General features: G+C 49.7%; 1 protein-coding gene across 1 annotated transcript in view; it reads right to left on the bottom strand.

The window, feature by feature from the left end:
* Nucleotides 1-624: 624 nt before the first annotated feature.
* Nucleotides 625-17,490, bottom strand: part of C9H1orf94 (chromosome 9 C1orf94 homolog) — a 36,755-nt gene continuing 19,889 nt past the window's right edge. Inside the window, exons 4-8 of the mRNA XM_008156971.3 lie at nucleotides 16,503-16,760; nucleotides 14,682-14,857; nucleotides 10,093-10,170; nucleotides 6,513-6,709; nucleotides 625-1,284 (exon numbers count right to left, since the gene is read on the bottom strand). Of these exons, the coding sequence (XP_008155193.2) occupies nucleotides 1,209-1,284; nucleotides 6,513-6,709; nucleotides 10,093-10,170; nucleotides 14,682-14,857; nucleotides 16,503-16,760 (785 nt within the window). The 3' untranslated portion in view covers nucleotides 625-1,208. The remainder of the gene's footprint in view (nucleotides 1,285-6,512; nucleotides 6,710-10,092; nucleotides 10,171-14,681; nucleotides 14,858-16,502; nucleotides 16,761-17,490) is intronic.

The raw sequence follows: 17,490 nt of genomic DNA, 5'->3' as shown, positions 1-17,490 counted from the left end.
CACCGTGAGGAGAATAATTCTGTGGCTTTGTCCAGGCTCAGGGGACGGTTGTTTAGTGACGTCTATAATGGCTAGAGAATAGAAGAATTCAAGTACATGTGCATAACTGGTTCCGGTCAGCTCCTCTTCCCCGAGTTGTGTCCTCCATAAATGTGGTCAGGAAGCTCTCAATGTCCATATTCAAGTCACTGATAAAAGTTGATTGAGATATCCTTGGCTGGGTGGCTCAGTTGGTTGGAGCGTTGTCTGTATACCAAATGCGGGTTCAATTCCAGGTCAAGGCACATATGGGAGGCAACTGATTGATGTTTCTCTCTCACATCGATGTGACTCTCTCTCCCTTTATCTCTATAAAATCAATTTTTAAAAAAACCAACACATCCTTGGGTAAGGATTAAGAAAAAAACATGTTGATTGAGATAGATCCAAGAGCAGTGCCATTAGGTGCAGTTTTGAGATTGACCTGGAGTGTGGCATTGATAGACAACCACTGGATAGTCATGACTGTCACATTTAGCTTTATTTTTTTAGTTCATTTCCAAGACACACTTTCCCATCTTGTGTCCAGAGAGTTTTTCGGTAAAACCATCACCTGATAGGACAGAGGAGGGTGCATCTCTTTTTCATCCATTCCTGAGGTACATAAATGGGAATGTTGATAAGTGAAGGGATCACAAAATACAAGAGAGTAGCCCTCAAGTTTAGGACCTCTGGGATGCCATTTTTAGAGACCAGCACTTTAGGACTCCAGCTCGTGGTCTCTCTTCCTGTCCTAACTGAATGATGAGTCTCATTGGGAAAATGAACAATGAAGGTTATGCAGAACATAACAATAGCAGCAAACCGAAAACAAACCAACAGACACATTCTATTTCAAGCAGCTCATACTTTTATCATAAAATACAAACTTTCTAAAATTAAGTGTCTTACTTCTATTTTACCAACAACAACAAAAACAAAAATCACTCTTGTTAGCTAAATACAGGTGCATAAGTAGTTGAGCAAGTGAGTATGATGCTGAGGGGGACGGGGTGTGGTTTGGGCCATGTGTATATGAGTGTTGGTCAATAGATGAGTCTGGTCTTGCTGTCTTCTGTCTGCGACCTGGTCAGAACCTTGGCTTTCCAAACTTCCTACCAAGCTGTTGCAGCAGCCAGAATTCCAGAGCCCTTAGCCCTGACCCAAGGGCTAAGGTAGGAGGAGGAGATCTAAAAATTTATGCCATTCCCACTGGAGGAGAAATAGGGGCTATTCAGCAGGGGCCCACCAGACGACGAGCCGAACCTGGAAGAGAAAGATGATGGATGTCAAGATGAAATTCATAATGTTGGTGGAGATATTAGGAAAAGTAATATTTTAATTTTGTGGCTGTCAAAGACTGTCACGATCATGACAGGCTTGGAGGCTAAAAGCTCTAGCATAATAAAAGTGCTATGGCTGTGGGAAAATAAAATATGAAACGGATATAATTGGAGGACAATAAAGAGCTTTTTCTGCCACTTACTTAGGTCAGGAAGCCCCCAGCAGTCTGTAGGGATTACTTCTATGAAGCCTATGCCCTCATCATGTCCAGAACCACAAAGTAGGGAGCCTCTCTGAATCAGAGCACCTTCCTTGTGGTCCTGCAGCCACTTTACCTGCCTTAGAGGACCAGGGCTGTCCTTTAGGAAATTCCACAACAACAGAGAAATCAGGCCATATCCCAGTCCCCGAGTGAGATCTAGGAGTCCAGACAATGCCAGGGCTCCTCCCCTCATCAGCGCCAGGCTAACCTAGGCTCTTTGTTTCAGAACCAGTTCAAGAAGTGAGCAATGAGACATCACCGAGTGCCTGGGAGTTTGCTAGACCCTGGGAGAAGGAAGAGCTAAGAAGATCGGAGCCTCACCCTCCAAGAGCAGAAATGCGCACACGTATGCTTTTTCTCCCAGGTGTACCTCAATCGAGAGTTCAAAAGCCATCTCCTCCGTGAAACCTTCCCTGCCTGTTCCAGATGGAATCATTTACTCACACTTCTGGGATCCTATTGCAATTTCGTCACCCATCTGCTAGGATGCTTTGGATGAATGGGGACAGAGCTCAGTATGAATTGCAGCAGAGCAAATGACTAGATTTAGTCTAATCCAGGGATTCTCAGTCACTTTTCAGCCGGGTAGATGCATATTACAGGAGATGTGCACAAGCATGGCACTGTGCCATGAATTGACAAAACGACAAAGGTGGAGCGGGGTGGATGGGGGTGGGGGAGAGGAGCAATGGGAACAAACCGCATTAATTTGTAATGCCTCAGCTTCTATCAGTATCTGTTGCTTGCCAAGTGTCCCTGGACAACTAGGCTTCAGATTTTGTTTAATTCCCTTCTCACTAAAAGAGATTCCATGAGAGCAGCGACATTATCTGGACTCCCCACCATTTCATACCCAGAGCCCAGCCTGGGACCTGGCATAAGGCAGGTGCCTGATAAGCAATTAATGCTGGCAGTAACCGCACCTCTTTTTCTCTCTTTCAAAAATCAGATTGGAATATAAATGATTGGCAGTGACGTTACTATAGAGATACCCTGGATTCTACTCTGATTTATAAAATAAAAGCCATAACCAATATTTCGCATTTAATAACTCCCAGGGACAAATTACTCAGGGCACACCTCGCATCTTATCACCACACCCCATGCATCTAGGCCCTTTTCATGTTGAGATCTTCTGATCAGATCAACTGCCAAGGGCATGGACTGGACAGGAGGAACACTAGAGGGCCAGGAAGAGAGGTAGCCCATGTGGAGAGGTAGCCCATGTGGAGAGGTAGTCCACTTGGAGAGTTATCAAGGAATGCTTCCTGGAGGAAGAAGGCAGACTTGAGCTGCCTCTTGAGCACGGTGACCTGTCCTGGTTTGCCTGGGACAGTTTCTATGCTGCTATTTCTAGTAAATTATTATTTATGCTCCTTTTAACTCAATATTGTTGTTTGAAAGATAAGTTGTGTGTCTATTGAATAATTTGCATTATTAAATATGCAAATTGATTTGACCAAGGGTGGGGGGGCTCCCTTGCTCCTTCCCTGAGAACATGGAGCCACCTGCTCCTTCCTCTCCCACTTCGTATGGTTTAGTCTCTTGGTTCTCTCCTTTGCTCCTGACCCAGAGGGAGCGCTGACCCTCCTTGTCTCTGAGACTAAACTCTCCACCTGGGTCCTGTATCCTTTCCCGCCCAGAGCAGCCTCTCTTAGACCTTGTTCCATCTGGGACCACTGGAAGCCCCCCACCCGGACACCACTGCTGTGCTCACTGCTCCCCTCTAAAGTGCCTTCATCTTGTTTTCATCTCCCTGTGTCCCCTCCTTCTCTGCCCCAGGAAATAATTTCGTCACTTGGCTTCCTGCACTCCACACTCTCCTCCATATCTTCTCCCACCTCATGCAGCCCCACCTTAGACCCTTTGCTGGTTCCTCCACATCTCCGCAACCTCTCCACATGCTGGAGGCCCCGGGCCCGTCCTTGGGCCTCCTCTCTTCTCTATGTACACGCACTCCCTGGGCGATCTCATCCCATCCCAAGCCTTTAAATATCATCTATATGCTAATGACTCCCAGGTTTCTATTAGCAGCCCCAGCCCCTGCCCTGAGCCCCAGACTCACATACAGCCATCTGCCTCTCGCGGCTCCCCTCACATCTCAGATTTCGCATATCCCAAACCAAACTCTTGATCAACAGATCGTCGCTGCAGCCTTCTTGACCTTGGCTGTTTGGCATCGCCACTTATCCAGTCACTCAAGTTATAAATGGGATCATGCTCCATTCCTCTCTCCCGCATTCCACAGCCAACCATCCCTAAGTCCTTCCACCAAGACAATAAAGACTCCAGAGCTTTCAGTCTCCTGTCCCACTGTCACTGCCTTGGTCCCCACCACCAGCACCTCTGCCTCAGACGGCTACAAAAGCTCCTCTCCTGCACCCCTGCGGTGGCTCTGACCCCACAGCCCATGCTTCATACCTCAGCCCACGTCGTCTTCTCTAGATAGAAAACTAGAGCACGTCCTCACCAGTTTGAAAGTCATCCTAGTGGCTTCCCACTGTTCTTAAAAACCCCCATACCATGCCTACCGGTCCTACCTAGTCTGGCCATGGCTACTCCTCTGATTTCAATTCCACCCACTCGCTCTTTCCCACTCACTGTGCGCCAGCTACAGTCCGCTGTGGGGCGGCTGCACTTTCCCTGCTTTCTGCCCAGACTGCTCATCGCCCACATACATGCCGGGTTCATTCTCTCACTTCATTTAGATCTCAGCTCAGGAGACTTCCCTCCATTCCCTCTCCCCTCAACCCCAGCACCTGGCCTGTGTGCCGCTTGTTTATTTCCTTGCTGCCTATTTCTCCCCTTGGAATGAGACAAGGAAAACGTTCTTGTTTGCTCCAGTAACCAGTGCCTAGAACAGTGCTGGACACAGAAAAGATGCTCAAGAAATGTTTTTGGAATGAACAAATTGTTCCTTCTGGGGACAGAGTCCGACATGCTTTGCTTCACTTTTCCGACCTCACTCTCCAGGTCTTCCCTGCCCAGAGCAGCCTCCATTCCACCTGCTGACTGCCACCACTCCTGCCACTCTGCGCCTTTGCCCACGATGTGTCCACCTGGCACCAGGCTTCCTCCCGCTTCTAAGACTGTTTCTTCCTAAAGCTCCTGCTCACTCCTTTTCCTCTCCCAGTCCCTATAGACAGCTACCAACTGGGTCTCAACCCTCTACTCTTACTGCTCCCAAGAGTGCTGACTAATGAGACCTCAGTGTCACGCTCCCTCCCAAGTACATACAGCCAGTTTAACAGCTCTCTCCCCTTGAGCCCAGAGTCACAGTGTGGAATACGGGAAGTTTGCTGGCCTGCCGGTAGTCTGTCCTGATCCCTCTGCCTTCTCATCTACTCTCACCTCCAGGGAGCCGAGAAGCTCTCATCCAGACCACGCCCCCTCTCCCCTCCTGTTTCTCTGCCCTCCAGCCCATCTGGTCATTCTGCTATGCACCAATCTGCATCAGATGCCCAGGTCTAGCAGCTAGGAGCCTTTAGGAATGCAGTCCCAGCCTCCTTTTTCCAATCCTATGTTCCACCTTTTTCAGGGATGAATCTAATCATTCAACCAGATGCCTTTATTGCCCAGGCCTCAAGCTTGCTACGCACCTTGGAATCCAGGGCCTCACTTCTCCCGCCTGGAATGCCCTTCTCCAATCACTGCTCACTGTCTACCCAGCAAAGGTCCTGCCTCATCCTCTGCCACTTTGGTGGTCCTCACTTTGTCACAGCTCTAACATCACTGTGCCCACATCTCACGCACTCTCTGCTCTCGGGAGGGGGGAACTATGCCCTAATCACCTATGCGCCCCCAGGCTAAATTCATAGGAACTATGTGAATTAATACAGAGCTTTTTGATATGCCCTACAAGAAAAAGGAAGAAAAATGGGGAGCAAAGGAGAGAAGAGGGGGAGGGGGAAGGGGGGAGGGAGGGAGGCACGGAGGGAGGGAAGGAGGAGAGAGAGAAGATGAAAGAAAAAAGAAAGCAAGAGAAAAACAGGGTTGTGGGGTTTGGGTAAAAATAACACTATTGATTACCCTTTTGGACATTTCCAGGCACCCTTGGAAATTAAATGATCTGAGAATTCCAACAGTTACGAAATGTGTTTACCTTTGTTTCACACAGCTTTTCCCAAACACATCTGACTACAGAAACCTCTTTCTAGCATTTATTCCTTTACAGGAGACACTTGGGGAAGCGCTGATTCGAAAGGATGAGAGTTTGGGGACACACATCAACACTACAGTTTGGCCCTAGTTCTACAAACCGAGCTCCTCAAACGGGGCACTCGCTTCCCAGGGTGTGTGCCGGGAGACTCGGAACCGCAGGAGCCGGCTGCCCGCCTCTCAGGACGTCCCTATCAGTTGAAGATTTGCTGAGAGGGAGTGAGCGGTTCAGTGTTATTACATTAAAACAACAAACAGAGACGTATGACCTAACCAGCATGGAAAATTTGTGTGGTATTTTCGGCCAACAGGTCGAGTTTGTGTTGGCTGTTGGCTGCTAAACCCCTCTCCTCTGCTGTCCGGGGTACTTTGGTGGGAAGGCATGGGCAGCCCTGATAAGCCATGGCAGATCCTTCGGCAGGGCCCGCTGAGAAGTCAATGGGATGTTCTGGAGATTAGCCTGGCGAGGAGCTCAGAGGGCAGTGAGTGGGGGAGAGCTGTAAGAGGATTACCTGGCCGCCTGTTGTAAACCAAGGGAACTGGTAAAGGCAAATGCGCCAGGTCCACCACCCGCCACCTGCTGTGCTGGGTGCCACCACTATGGGCTGTGCAGCGCAGCCCCGAAATGAAGTGGGCCACACCTGCTCGCCTCCACACCAGGTCTTTCCAGGACCCACAGGGCATCCAGATCGGGGGCATCCCCCAGGCAGTGAGGCCCCGGGTACTCTCCTCCCCTGTCCAGCAGCTTTCTAGTGCTAAGCTAGACTTCCAGGGCAGGCCAAGGACTCACCCATACGGCTGGGGGAAGAGGAACTGCGGCCCATCTCCTGCCATGGGGGAAGGGTCTCGGGGGTTGGTGGACAGCTTCGGAGGTGTCCTCTGAGGGTACGGGTAGTTGGGCTGGACGAAGGGGATGTAGCTCAGCAGAGGGGTGTAGGAGGAGCGAAAAATCTGCTGTCCCATTTGCACTGGGTTGTACGGTGTCACCTGCAGGTCAGAGAGGAGAGAGGGGTGAGGTCCAGCAGAGCCCACCGCTTCCAAAGCATCACTCCCCCAACCCTAACCCTAACCCCAGCCCTATCGCTCGACCCTGTGCCTCTCAGGCAACATGTTGGGATGGTAGAAGCACAGGGCTCAACTTCTGTACGTGAGCTTGGCAAGTGACTGAATTTAGCCGAGCCTCAGTTTCCTCATCTGTAAAATGGGCACGCTATCTCCATTGTCTGGGGACTGAGTCAGCTGATGTAAGTAAAGAGTCTGAGACATACTAAGTAGCAAATAAACATTTCCATTCTCTTCCCTACATCCCCTTTTCCCTCTGTCAGTAACCATCCTCAAAGCCCCTTATTCATCTTTAAGTCTTCAACTATCTCAAAAAAAGCTATTGAGATTGAAACATCCCTGGCTTCTAGCTCAGGCCCTCAACAGGGTCCAAGTATAAGACAGCCTCGCCCAGTGGGAATTCCTGTGCTGGGTGCTAGAAGGGTTCTATATCTGCATTGCCTAGCACAGCAGCCGCCAGCCATTTGTGCCTACTGAGTACTTGAAATGTGATATGTGAATAAGGACCTGAGTTTTTCATTTTACTTAATTTTAATTGATTTAGATATAAGTAGCCACACATGGCTAGTGGTTTCTATATTGGACAGTGTGAGTCCAGGAGAAAGGGCCAAAAAAAGGCAATGGAATTCAGCCTAAACCCTAGAGCAAAATAGGAACTCAGTGGGGTTTGGGAGACCACCTGGATCATACTCCCACCAAAAATGGGGCTCCTACAATCATGCCCCTGGCAAGGCAGGGACCCCATCTGCCTTATTTCCTAATATAGTTTCAGTCCAAAGATAGTGCCTGGCACACAGGAGCTGCTCAATAAACATCTGTTGAGTGAATGCAAGAAGGAAAGAGAGAGGAAGTGGAAGGAGGAAAGAAGAAACCTCTAAGTGTCTGCTTGAATACCTAAACGGACATGGAGCTCATGACATCCCGAGCACTGCACTCCCCCCTGACAGCTCCAAATGTCAGGGAACCCTCCCTCCCCTGTGAGAGCTGCGTCCACCCTCCTGAGTGCTGAGGCAAGCTGCCTCCAAACTGGGGAAGCTGCCGGGCCTCCACTTCAATAGCAAGAACCTGGGGTCCAGGCTGCTCAGGGATTCAGCTCGTGGACAGCCCTCTCTCACCCTGCACAGCCTCATCTAATGCACCATTCACAGAGGCTGGCGCCGCTTGAGAGCTTAGGGTGCGCCCTTCATATGGATTCTCTCATTTAAACCCCAACCAGCCTGTGAGGTAGGACCACTAGTATTTCCATTGTGGAGACAAGGAAACTGGGTTCGGAGAAGTTAAGCCGCTTGCTTAGTGTTTCGTACCTCTGTGCTTGCCCCTCTGGAGCCCTGAGCCCTCCCCACACCTCCCCATATTTCTCCCAGTGGATGTACAGGATCTGGTGAAGCTGGACATAGGCACCAAAACCCCAAGATGATGAGCTAAAGGTCAGAAAGATTTGAGAGCTTTCAGAGAGAACCCAGGGAGGCACCTCCCAGGTCAGCGTGGCCAATAATACCCCTAGTTTCCTTAGTCGGGGAGAAAAAGGGGACCTGGGAGGAGACGGACATGAGAGATAAGCTTTATTCAAAAATGTGCCCCTAACCACATGTAACTGATAAAGGCCATAAAACAGAGCTGTGTATACTGCTCTGGAACCAGGTGCATGACAGACGCTTTGCTGACAAAAGCGGTGAGAGAATAGTGTGCCCAGAAGGCCTCGTTTGTACAAAGACGTTTGTATCAATAGACATCACGGGGAAAATACCCAAGGAACCAGTATCAGTGATTGCCTCTACGAGTCATGTTCTTGTATTACCTTCTCAAATAAATGCATTTACATAACTTTGTCAGGAAATGTTCTCTTTGGAACTAGGTGGATGGTATCACTGCTTGTGGGGTGGACATGACGTGGCTGAGACTCTGTGAACCAGACTGCCTGTCATCTCCGCATCTCAGGATGCAAAGCTCCCACTGATGAAAAAGCAGCAGTCCTGGTCCATGGGATAAAGTAATCTATACCTGTGTCCCTTCTCTACCCTCTGGAACATTCCACGTACTTCAGGTCAGAGGTGCAGTTTGCAGAAATAGGGTGGGGCTCTCTGGGGAGAGAGGGGAGGCCCAGGAGTCTGTGAGTTGAGTGTGGGGCTTGTCTACCTGTGTGTGAGGGTGCAAGGCCAGCCCGAGCATGCAGCAGGTTCCAAGCTTCTTTCCTCACCCCACTCCCTCACGCCCCTCCCAAGACACTCAGCATCTCTGGGCATGCTGCTTTGTGTTTGGTGTGCACACAGCTCAGTGTCATGTACAGAACTCTATCTTTGTGTCTCTGTGTTTGTATTTTTGTCTCTGCTGCTTTATTTTGATACTGTATTTCTCTATATGTATGTATAAGAGTCAGTAAACCACTATGATTGGGATCACAGACCTTGAAGCCAGGCTGCCCAAGGTCAAACTCCAGTTCTGCCATTGTGATACTGCCAAGCAGATATTCACCCAACCTTCCCATGGGAGTAGGGGGTGCCAGATTTAGCAGAAAAAAAGCACAGGGCATCCAGTTAAAGTAGAATTGCATATCATTTAATCTCAAATGGATGAATTAACAGCAAATAATACTTTAGTATAAGTATGGGCCATGCAATATTTGGGACATACTTATACCAAAGCTTTATTCACTGCTTATCTAAAATTTGAATTTAACTGGGTGTCTTGTATTTCAACTGACAAACCGCCAGGGGCGGAACAAGAATCCCCAGCCCCATTGATGCTGGGCAAAGCCATGTGATTTGCTTTGGCCAATGGAGGGAGGCTCCAGGGACATTGGGTGTCACCCATTGTGGCAGGAGCAAAAGCTACTACATCGTCAGCACACACCCAAAGGAGAACGCACGGAACAGGCTTGAACCGAATCCCAGCCCGGCTCAGCCAATCCACAGACCGTGAGTGAAAAGTATTTATTGTTGAAAGTCTATGAGATATTGAGGCCTTTTAAGCTAACTTATATGACAACTTTATAACCTTGAGCAAGTTATTTAATCTCTCTGTGCCTTGTTTTCCTCATCTCTAACCTGCCTTTCAGGGTGGTAGTGAAGGTTAAATTAGTTAATGCTGGTGAAGACCTTAGACCAGGGCCCGGCACACAGCAAGGGCCCTGTAAGTGCCAGCTGTATTACCACCTGGGGACGCCTGTTTGGGTCCACCTGCATGCTGGTATCTGTGTGTACTCTGGTCCACGGATGGGCCAAAACGTATGGCTGGTGAGGCTAATGACCAGGCTTTTGGCCTGAAGGCCTTCGTGGAGCTGGGACAAAGGTGAGAGGTCATCTACTCACCTGTCGGGGATAACATCCCAGCTGGGGGTGCACGGCCTGCTGATAGGGCATCCTGGCTGCCCGCTGTGGGTACAGGCCCTGGGGAGAGAAGGAGAGGCTCAGTACTGTGGGGTGAGGGGCTCCCAGTCAAAGGGCAGCCACTCAACTCAGTTTCCATGCCACCGCCCTGCAGGCCAGACCCCCTGGTTGCCAGGTCCAGCTGGCATCAGGCCAGGCACGCACAACTCACACCACACAGGAAGCCTGTTCAGCAGGATTCACTGCTTTCTTGGTGAGTAATTAAGGAGAGAGCTTCAGGAGCCTGACTGCCTCTTAAATCCCAGATCTGCCTGTGTGACCTTGGGCAAGTCACTTCACCTCTCTGAGCCTTTTCCCTTGTTTATAAAAGTATGTGTGTCCAAGACTGTAAAGCCTGTGAAGGTAGCCACATTCCCTTTATTGCTGACTACACTCCTCTTCTAAGTTACTTTCCCCAACCCCATTGCTGCCCTAAGACAGGTGGTATCCATGTACCTGTGTGTGTGCGTGTGTCAGTTTGCACCTGCTTACTTAAGCACATTTGCATGTGTACTTCCTTTTGTGTCGCAGTTGTGTGTTTCCGTGTACAAATGTGCCACTGTGAACCCAAGGGTATTAGTTTGGGTCTCTGCTGCTGTCTGTCTATATGCCCACCAAACCTGTCTCTGGACCTTATGATGAGGACTGGTGTGACGATGAACGAGTTAATGCATTCAAAGGGCTCAGAACAGTGCCAAGCACTCAGCAAGGAATCTGCATATGTTAGGTATTTTTTAGTATCTCTCACTGTACACGCCCCCCCCCCCCACCCCCCCACCCCCACACACACACACAAAGTGCATGCACAGCAGAACAGCTGCTGTGGATGGGGCAGCCCAGGACCCCTCCAGTCTCAGACTACCTCTCCCTGCCAATCCAGAGTCCCCTCCTAAGAATCAGCTCAATACTCAAAGCATCCCTAGACTAGGATGTCTTTCCAGATGATTCTTCACTCTGGATGCTGCCTCAATTCTGGGCTCTCCTTGTGCCAATTATCAACGTGTTGGTGGCTGACTCAGAGCCATGGGGTCCTGATATGGGGTCTTGGGGAAAGTCTCCCAACTCTCCAAGGGCCCCTCTTCCAGGCCCCTGAAAGCACACGTCCTCTCGCAGCCCCACTCACCACTGTGACCACAGCCTATTCCTGCACTCTGGCCATGGCCTGAACCTGGGCAGAGAGGGAGACAGATGGGGCTGCCCTGCCTCTTCCCAGCCCTCAGTGAGCTCCAAAGCCAGGGTTTCCATGTAGCTCCTCTGTTTCACTCCCTCCTACACCCCTCCACCCCATTAGCACTCTGCACAGCCAATGCCTCCAGGCTGCCATCCTCCCCAGGCCAGCTGGGATAGGCTACCCCTAGGATCTGTGCAAGACAAACAGCTGCCCATCCCTGCTCTGTCCTCTAAAAGCAACACTATATGACTGTGAAGACATTTCTAGTTGTTTGACTTGCAATTCTGTAAAATCACAAGCAAGGGTAAATAAACTACTCATTCTTCTTGGCTTGGGGCCATGGCCTCTCCCAATGCAGCCTCCCTCCTTAACTGGGAGCAGAGTTCCTTCCTGCCAAGCAGCCCAGGAGCCTCTGGAGCTCCTGGTACTGGGGACTTAGTCTTCCAGGCTCGCCTTCCTCCACAGCGGAGCTCGGAATATGTTGGATCTGGGACCTCACCTTTACTCCTATGACAAGCAGGAAAAGAGAGTAGGATAAATTGTTCCCCCTTTCTCCTCTCTGTCTCCAGGTCTGCGAGCTCCTGACCCTGTTCTCTAGGGAGATCAGAGCTGAATAATAATAAAAACCAACACCTGTATCCTACTTTAGGTTTTACAAAGCTCTTTCCCGTCCATGGACTCAATTAACCTTACAACCGGATCAAATGGCTGCTGCGGCTGCTGTAATTATAATGAAACCGGGGCTCAGAGCATTTGCCTAACTTGCCCAAGGCCATACAGTTTGGAAGCAGCAGGATTCCCTTAAATGTCTGCTGATTGCAAACCTGACTTATTGTTATTATCCCAGGCCCCTTGATGATGAGAAGCTGCGAGAAGGTAAATTATGCTGTCCTTCTTTACCACCTGTGGGGGCGGGGAGGGGGGTCAACTTCTACAGTCAACTGGGCCCAGTCAGCGCCTACACTGCCTTGCAAGACCCAGGGGTCCTACCAGCCAGGGCCTCCAACCGCTTGTGCCCAGAAGCCAGGGAACCCAGAGTCAGTCCTGCAACACAAACACTTGCATCTCTTAAGACAAAGGACCTTCATGCTTAAAAGAACCATATGATTTCACTCACAGGGAGGATATAAAACAGAAAGCACCAAATGAACAAACAAAACAAACTCACAGACAATAGTGTGGTGATTAGCAGAGGGGGAGGTGTGGAGGGGGGGATGAAGAGGATAAAGGGGGTCAAATATACGGCAATAGAAGGAGACTAGACTTGGGGGGTGAGCACACCACGCAATATACAGATGATGTATTATAGAATTGTACACTTGAAACATAGATAATGTTATTAACCCATGTCACTCCAATACATTTAATGTAAAAAAAAAAAATATGCATCCAAATCTCACCATTCCAAAAGGTCAAGTCAGAAGGAGTCAGCATAGCAAAAAGATATTATCTGCACTTTACAAAGCAAACCATGATGAATCAGCTTTGCACGGTGAGCCCTGAGAGTGCATAATAGAGGAACTGGTTTACACTAAATAAAACGATGCCATCGGTTCTCTGTCTGCAGTGGGGGTGCCCACACAGTGCCGGCCTGGAGGTGGCTCCTGGCTTAGTCACCTCTGAATCCCCTCACCTTGCCAACGCTGTTCTACAGTCAGTGCGAAGCAAAGGTTTTTACAATTATTTAAATATGTGAGCAAATAATAAGTAAAAATGAGCGTGTCAGTGAGTAGGTGAAGAAATGGCTGAGTAGTGAATGAGCACGCGTGGACGAACATTGCTGACGGGGTTGCTGAATCTGTGAGCACACGAACAGGGACCTGTGCAGGGACAGCATTAGAGGTGTGGAAAGCACACTCTTTGATTTCCCTTAGGTCACAATTCATGATCATCTTGACAGTGGCGCAGGAGGCCTTCTGTCCCATGTGAGGAGAGGGTGGGCACTCTTCTCTTAAGGAAACAAACAAAAAGTCTTGAAAAAATTTTTGAAGAGAAAAAGAGAGATTTTGCTAAACTCCTTTAGCTCCGTTTAAGAGCAGGGGTGCCCTAACCAGTTTTGCTCAGTGGATAGAGCGTTGGCCTGCAGATTGATGGGTCCAGGGTTCGATTCTGGCCAAGGGCATATGCCCTGGTTGCAGGCTTGATCCCCAGTGGGTGGGGGGGGAGGGGGGACGTGCAGGAGGCAGCTGATCAATGATTCTCTCTCATCATTGATGTTTCTATCTCTCTCTCCCTCTCGCTTCCTCTCTGAAATCAATAAAAACATATATATTTTTTAAAAAGAGTCAGGGGCTACGGCTCTGAGAGGCTGTATATGGAGTTGGGAAGACAGCTCTCCCCCTGCTGTAAAGGGGGAAATGACACAGGGCCCAAGGGTGGTGGGAGGGGCACAGAGACAGGACCAGAAGACTTCCCGCAAATTTCTGTCTCTCGTTGCCCTGTGTGGGGTTTGCCGGGCAGCAAATTCTCAAGAACCTGGCCCACAAGTTGGTGTTTGTTCCCATCCTTTCCCACACACCAACACGCCACGCTGGAGGAGCCAGGGAGGGCTCAGGAGACAGGAATCTTAGACACTGAGCAGCTTTCCGACAAGCTGAGCACTACCTCAAGGGATTATTAAGCTATTGGATTGGACTATGGTTTAAACCAGAGTGGACATTTATTTGATTTCTTTCCTCCTTCCACCCAGTGGGCGGCAGCTCTTAAGGGAGATTAAATAGACAAACTACAGAAACCACATTTTCCCTGAATAATAAGTTCTGTGAGTAAAATTTCCAACCTTGCTATGAGTGTTTCACCATCCCTTTGTGTCTGCCTGGCTACTAATTTCATTTCAGCTCTGAGTCCAAGACCAAGCATTGTGCCGCCTTAGCGAAATCTGCTCAGATGTTTCAATGAAGTGACCATATAATTTGTCATCCGCACCAGGACACTTGAGAGTGAAAGGGGTGCTATTCATAATTATTCTGGGACAAAAGACCTAAACTGGAACTGTCCCAAGTAATCTAGGATGCATGTCATCTGACTATAAAGGAAGTCACAGGAAGTGGGTGGGGAAGAAGGACTAGGCTGTCATCCTATCCTGGGAGCCCGAGCACTGAACCAGCCAGAGCTAGCAATGCAGCTCTGGAATACCTAGCCCAGAGTGAACTGGAAATCAGACAAAAGAAATGAGAAATATAATAAGTAAAAATGAGCGTGTGTGCACTAAGTAGTAGTTGGTCTGATGTGGCCACAATGAAGAAATTAAATAGTGTCAAGGTTCTCTGTGATTTAGGCATCCTGCTAGCTGCAGCTCCTCTGTGGTGGGAACCTGCATGGATGGCCGCCTGGAAAGCAGGCCCAGAACCCGCTCACTCACCTGATACTGTGGGAAGGTGGAGTGATTTGTGAACGCTGGCGGAGGTGGATAGTTCAAGTTCAGCCAGAGTGGCTGGTTCAGGGATGCTGAGGTCAAGGTGGTGGCAAAGCGTGGGGTGAAGACGTTCCCTGTGTACTTGAGGTTGTTCTTGTCCCCCGCTGTCATAGGTGGGTTAACTGTAAGTCACAGGAGAGGTTTCAGTGGCTGAGGAAGGCAGAGGCCAGGACACCCTCAGCAGGACTGTCCCTAGGATTAATATTCTCAGAGATTAGGTTTTCTAAGCTCCTCTTGGTTCTTTAAGTGAATTTCCAGCTATAGGAAAACACCATTCACTCACACCTTGCCGATTTGGAAGGGTTGAGACGCCCAGCTGGGTCTGCCTTGGAGCCTCTCTCTCCATCACTCACTAGTAAAGGAGGCAGTGTCGGGTCGCAGTGCACACAATAAACCCGATTGCTAGGACTACATCTCACCTACATTCAAAACCAAATTCTTTCAAGTACTTTATAAAAATCCAGTTTTATAGAAGCAATTGCTATGCCACTAGAAGTCATTCTTTTCAAATTATTAAAGCAGCCCCCTGAGAACCTTGCACAGTTTGTTATATGTATACTAGTGGCTGGTGCACGAAATTCATGCACGGGGTGGGGGGGTTGTCCCTCAGCCCGGCCTGCACCCTCTCCAATCTGGGGCCCCTCAGGGGATGTCCAACTGCCAGTTTAGGCCCGATCCCACAGGGACATCCATCTTGCAATCCAGGACCACTGGCTCCTAACTGCTCACCTGCCTGCCTACTTGATTGCCCCTAACCGCTTCTGCCCGCCAGCCTAATCACCCCCTAACCACTCCCCTGCCAGCCTGATCGATGCCTAACTGCTCCCCTGCTGCCCCATTTGCCCCTAATTGCCCTCCCCTGCCAGCCTGGTTGCCCCTAACTGCCCTCCTCTGCAGGCCTGGTCGCCCCCAACTGCCCTTCCCTGCTGGCCTGGTTGGCCCCAACTGCCTTCCCCTGCAGGCCTGGTCCCCCCCAACTGCCTTCCCCTGCAGGCCTGGTCACCCCCAACTGCCCTCCCCTGCAGGCCTGGGTTCCCCCCAACTGCCCTCCCCTGCTGGCTGATTGCCCACAACTGCCCTCCCTACTGGCCATCTTGTGGGGCCATCTTGTGTCCACATGGGGGTGGCCATCTTGTGTGTTGGAGTAATGGTCAATTTTCATATTACCTCTTTATTATATAGTATATTTTAAAAACATTATATGATTCACTATGGTATGACCTAAAACTAGTCTGAATGAATGAGATTTGGCTCAATTGTTTCAGAATATGAATCCTTAATTCTCTCCCTCTACAATAATTCTTGTGGGCTTATAGAGTCAGAGATGGGCCTCAGTTTCCCCTTATTGACATCTTTTTTGGAAAAGTAGGTTTGATTAAAACAGTTGTAGGAGGGCAAGGGAGATAAAGCAGGGACATAAGTAATCTCAACATACAAATAATCTGAAGCATGGATTTTTCTTTGTTTTGGGCAACTTGAAGGGATATACTTAGTCAGGTCTAACCTGACTAAGTGTTTGAACTGACCCCCAATAACACCCATGTGACCTCTCAAAGCCAACAGCATTTCTCTAGCAATTGTAGTCCAGATAAGGGACATAGGGAGAAAGTTATCTCCCCTATTTTGTAGGTTTAGAAACTGACACCCAGATAAAGACAGTGACTTGCCCATGGATATAACAGCCATTGAATGGCAGAGCCACTCCTAGGGCCTGTGAGGGTTTCTGACCTCCCTTCTACCGACTTCCTCTGGGCAGGTTCGGCTTACATTTCAGCTCCAGCCCATCCACCTCTTTGCTGCGCAGCCTTAGCTGCCCGCCTGGGTTCTTGGTGGCCCCAAGGAACTCATAGAACAGGGTCTTCTCAGGGGACCACGCGGACTTCTTGGCTGGTAAGGCGATGGACATGGATCCCCCGGGGTCACTGCTACTTTCCTCAGCACAGATGTCCTTCTGGCTCTGGGGCCACTGACTGAGAAAGAGGCTCTCTCGAACCTTGGTTGGCTCCTTGGTGCCTGAGTTTCGTTCTGCAGGAGGAGGGAAACTGAATCAATGATTCTAGAAGGCCAAGTGTTAGGTAAAGCAGGGGGGGGAGAGCACCTTCTTTAGACTAAGTGATGGATCCTCCCTACACATACCTCAGGCTCAGACCATTCTGTGTCTCTCTCAGAGCCAAGTCCAATCACAATATCCTGATGCCTTCACTGTCCACTGCCCTCTGCCCACTGCCCACTGTCCACTCTGGTCTTTAATTCTCATGAACTCCTTCCTTCCTTCCTCCCTCCCCTCTTCCCTCCTTTCCTTTCTATCTATTTTCTTTCCACCCTTCCTCCTTTTCCCCTCCCTTCCTTCCTTCCAGCCCTCCATAGTGTCAGGTTCTAGGTAAGAGGTGACCTGGACACAGTTCTTGCCTACTGGGAGCACCTGGCTTAGTGGGGGAGACACCAGTTTCCACAGACACGTGGCCTAAGCCACAGTCTGGCCCCTCATCGTGGACTCTGGTTCTGCTTTGATGCTCACAGGTGATTCAGCTCACTCATCAGCACCAGGCCCTGACCTGAGTACTGGGGACACTGTGATGAGTCAGAGCCAGCCTCGGCCCTGCAGGAGCTCACAACAAGGAGGAAGAGAGAGACAGACCCAGAAATAGCTCCGGGACAAGGCAGATGGGGACTGTGAGGTGACAGAGGGACACAGTGGGAGAGGAGGGTGGCTGAGGGTGCTTCTATCTGAGAGGGTCAGAGGGCTTCCAGAAGG

This window comes from Eptesicus fuscus, chromosome 9 (assembly GCF_027574615.1).
Source record: "Eptesicus fuscus isolate TK198812 chromosome 9, DD_ASM_mEF_20220401, whole genome shotgun sequence".
In the NCBI taxonomy this organism is placed as follows: domain Eukaryota; kingdom Metazoa; phylum Chordata; class Mammalia; order Chiroptera; family Vespertilionidae; genus Eptesicus; species Eptesicus fuscus.
The sequence above is the reverse complement of the archived record's forward strand: the minus strand, read 5'-3'. Positions and strand labels throughout refer to the sequence as shown.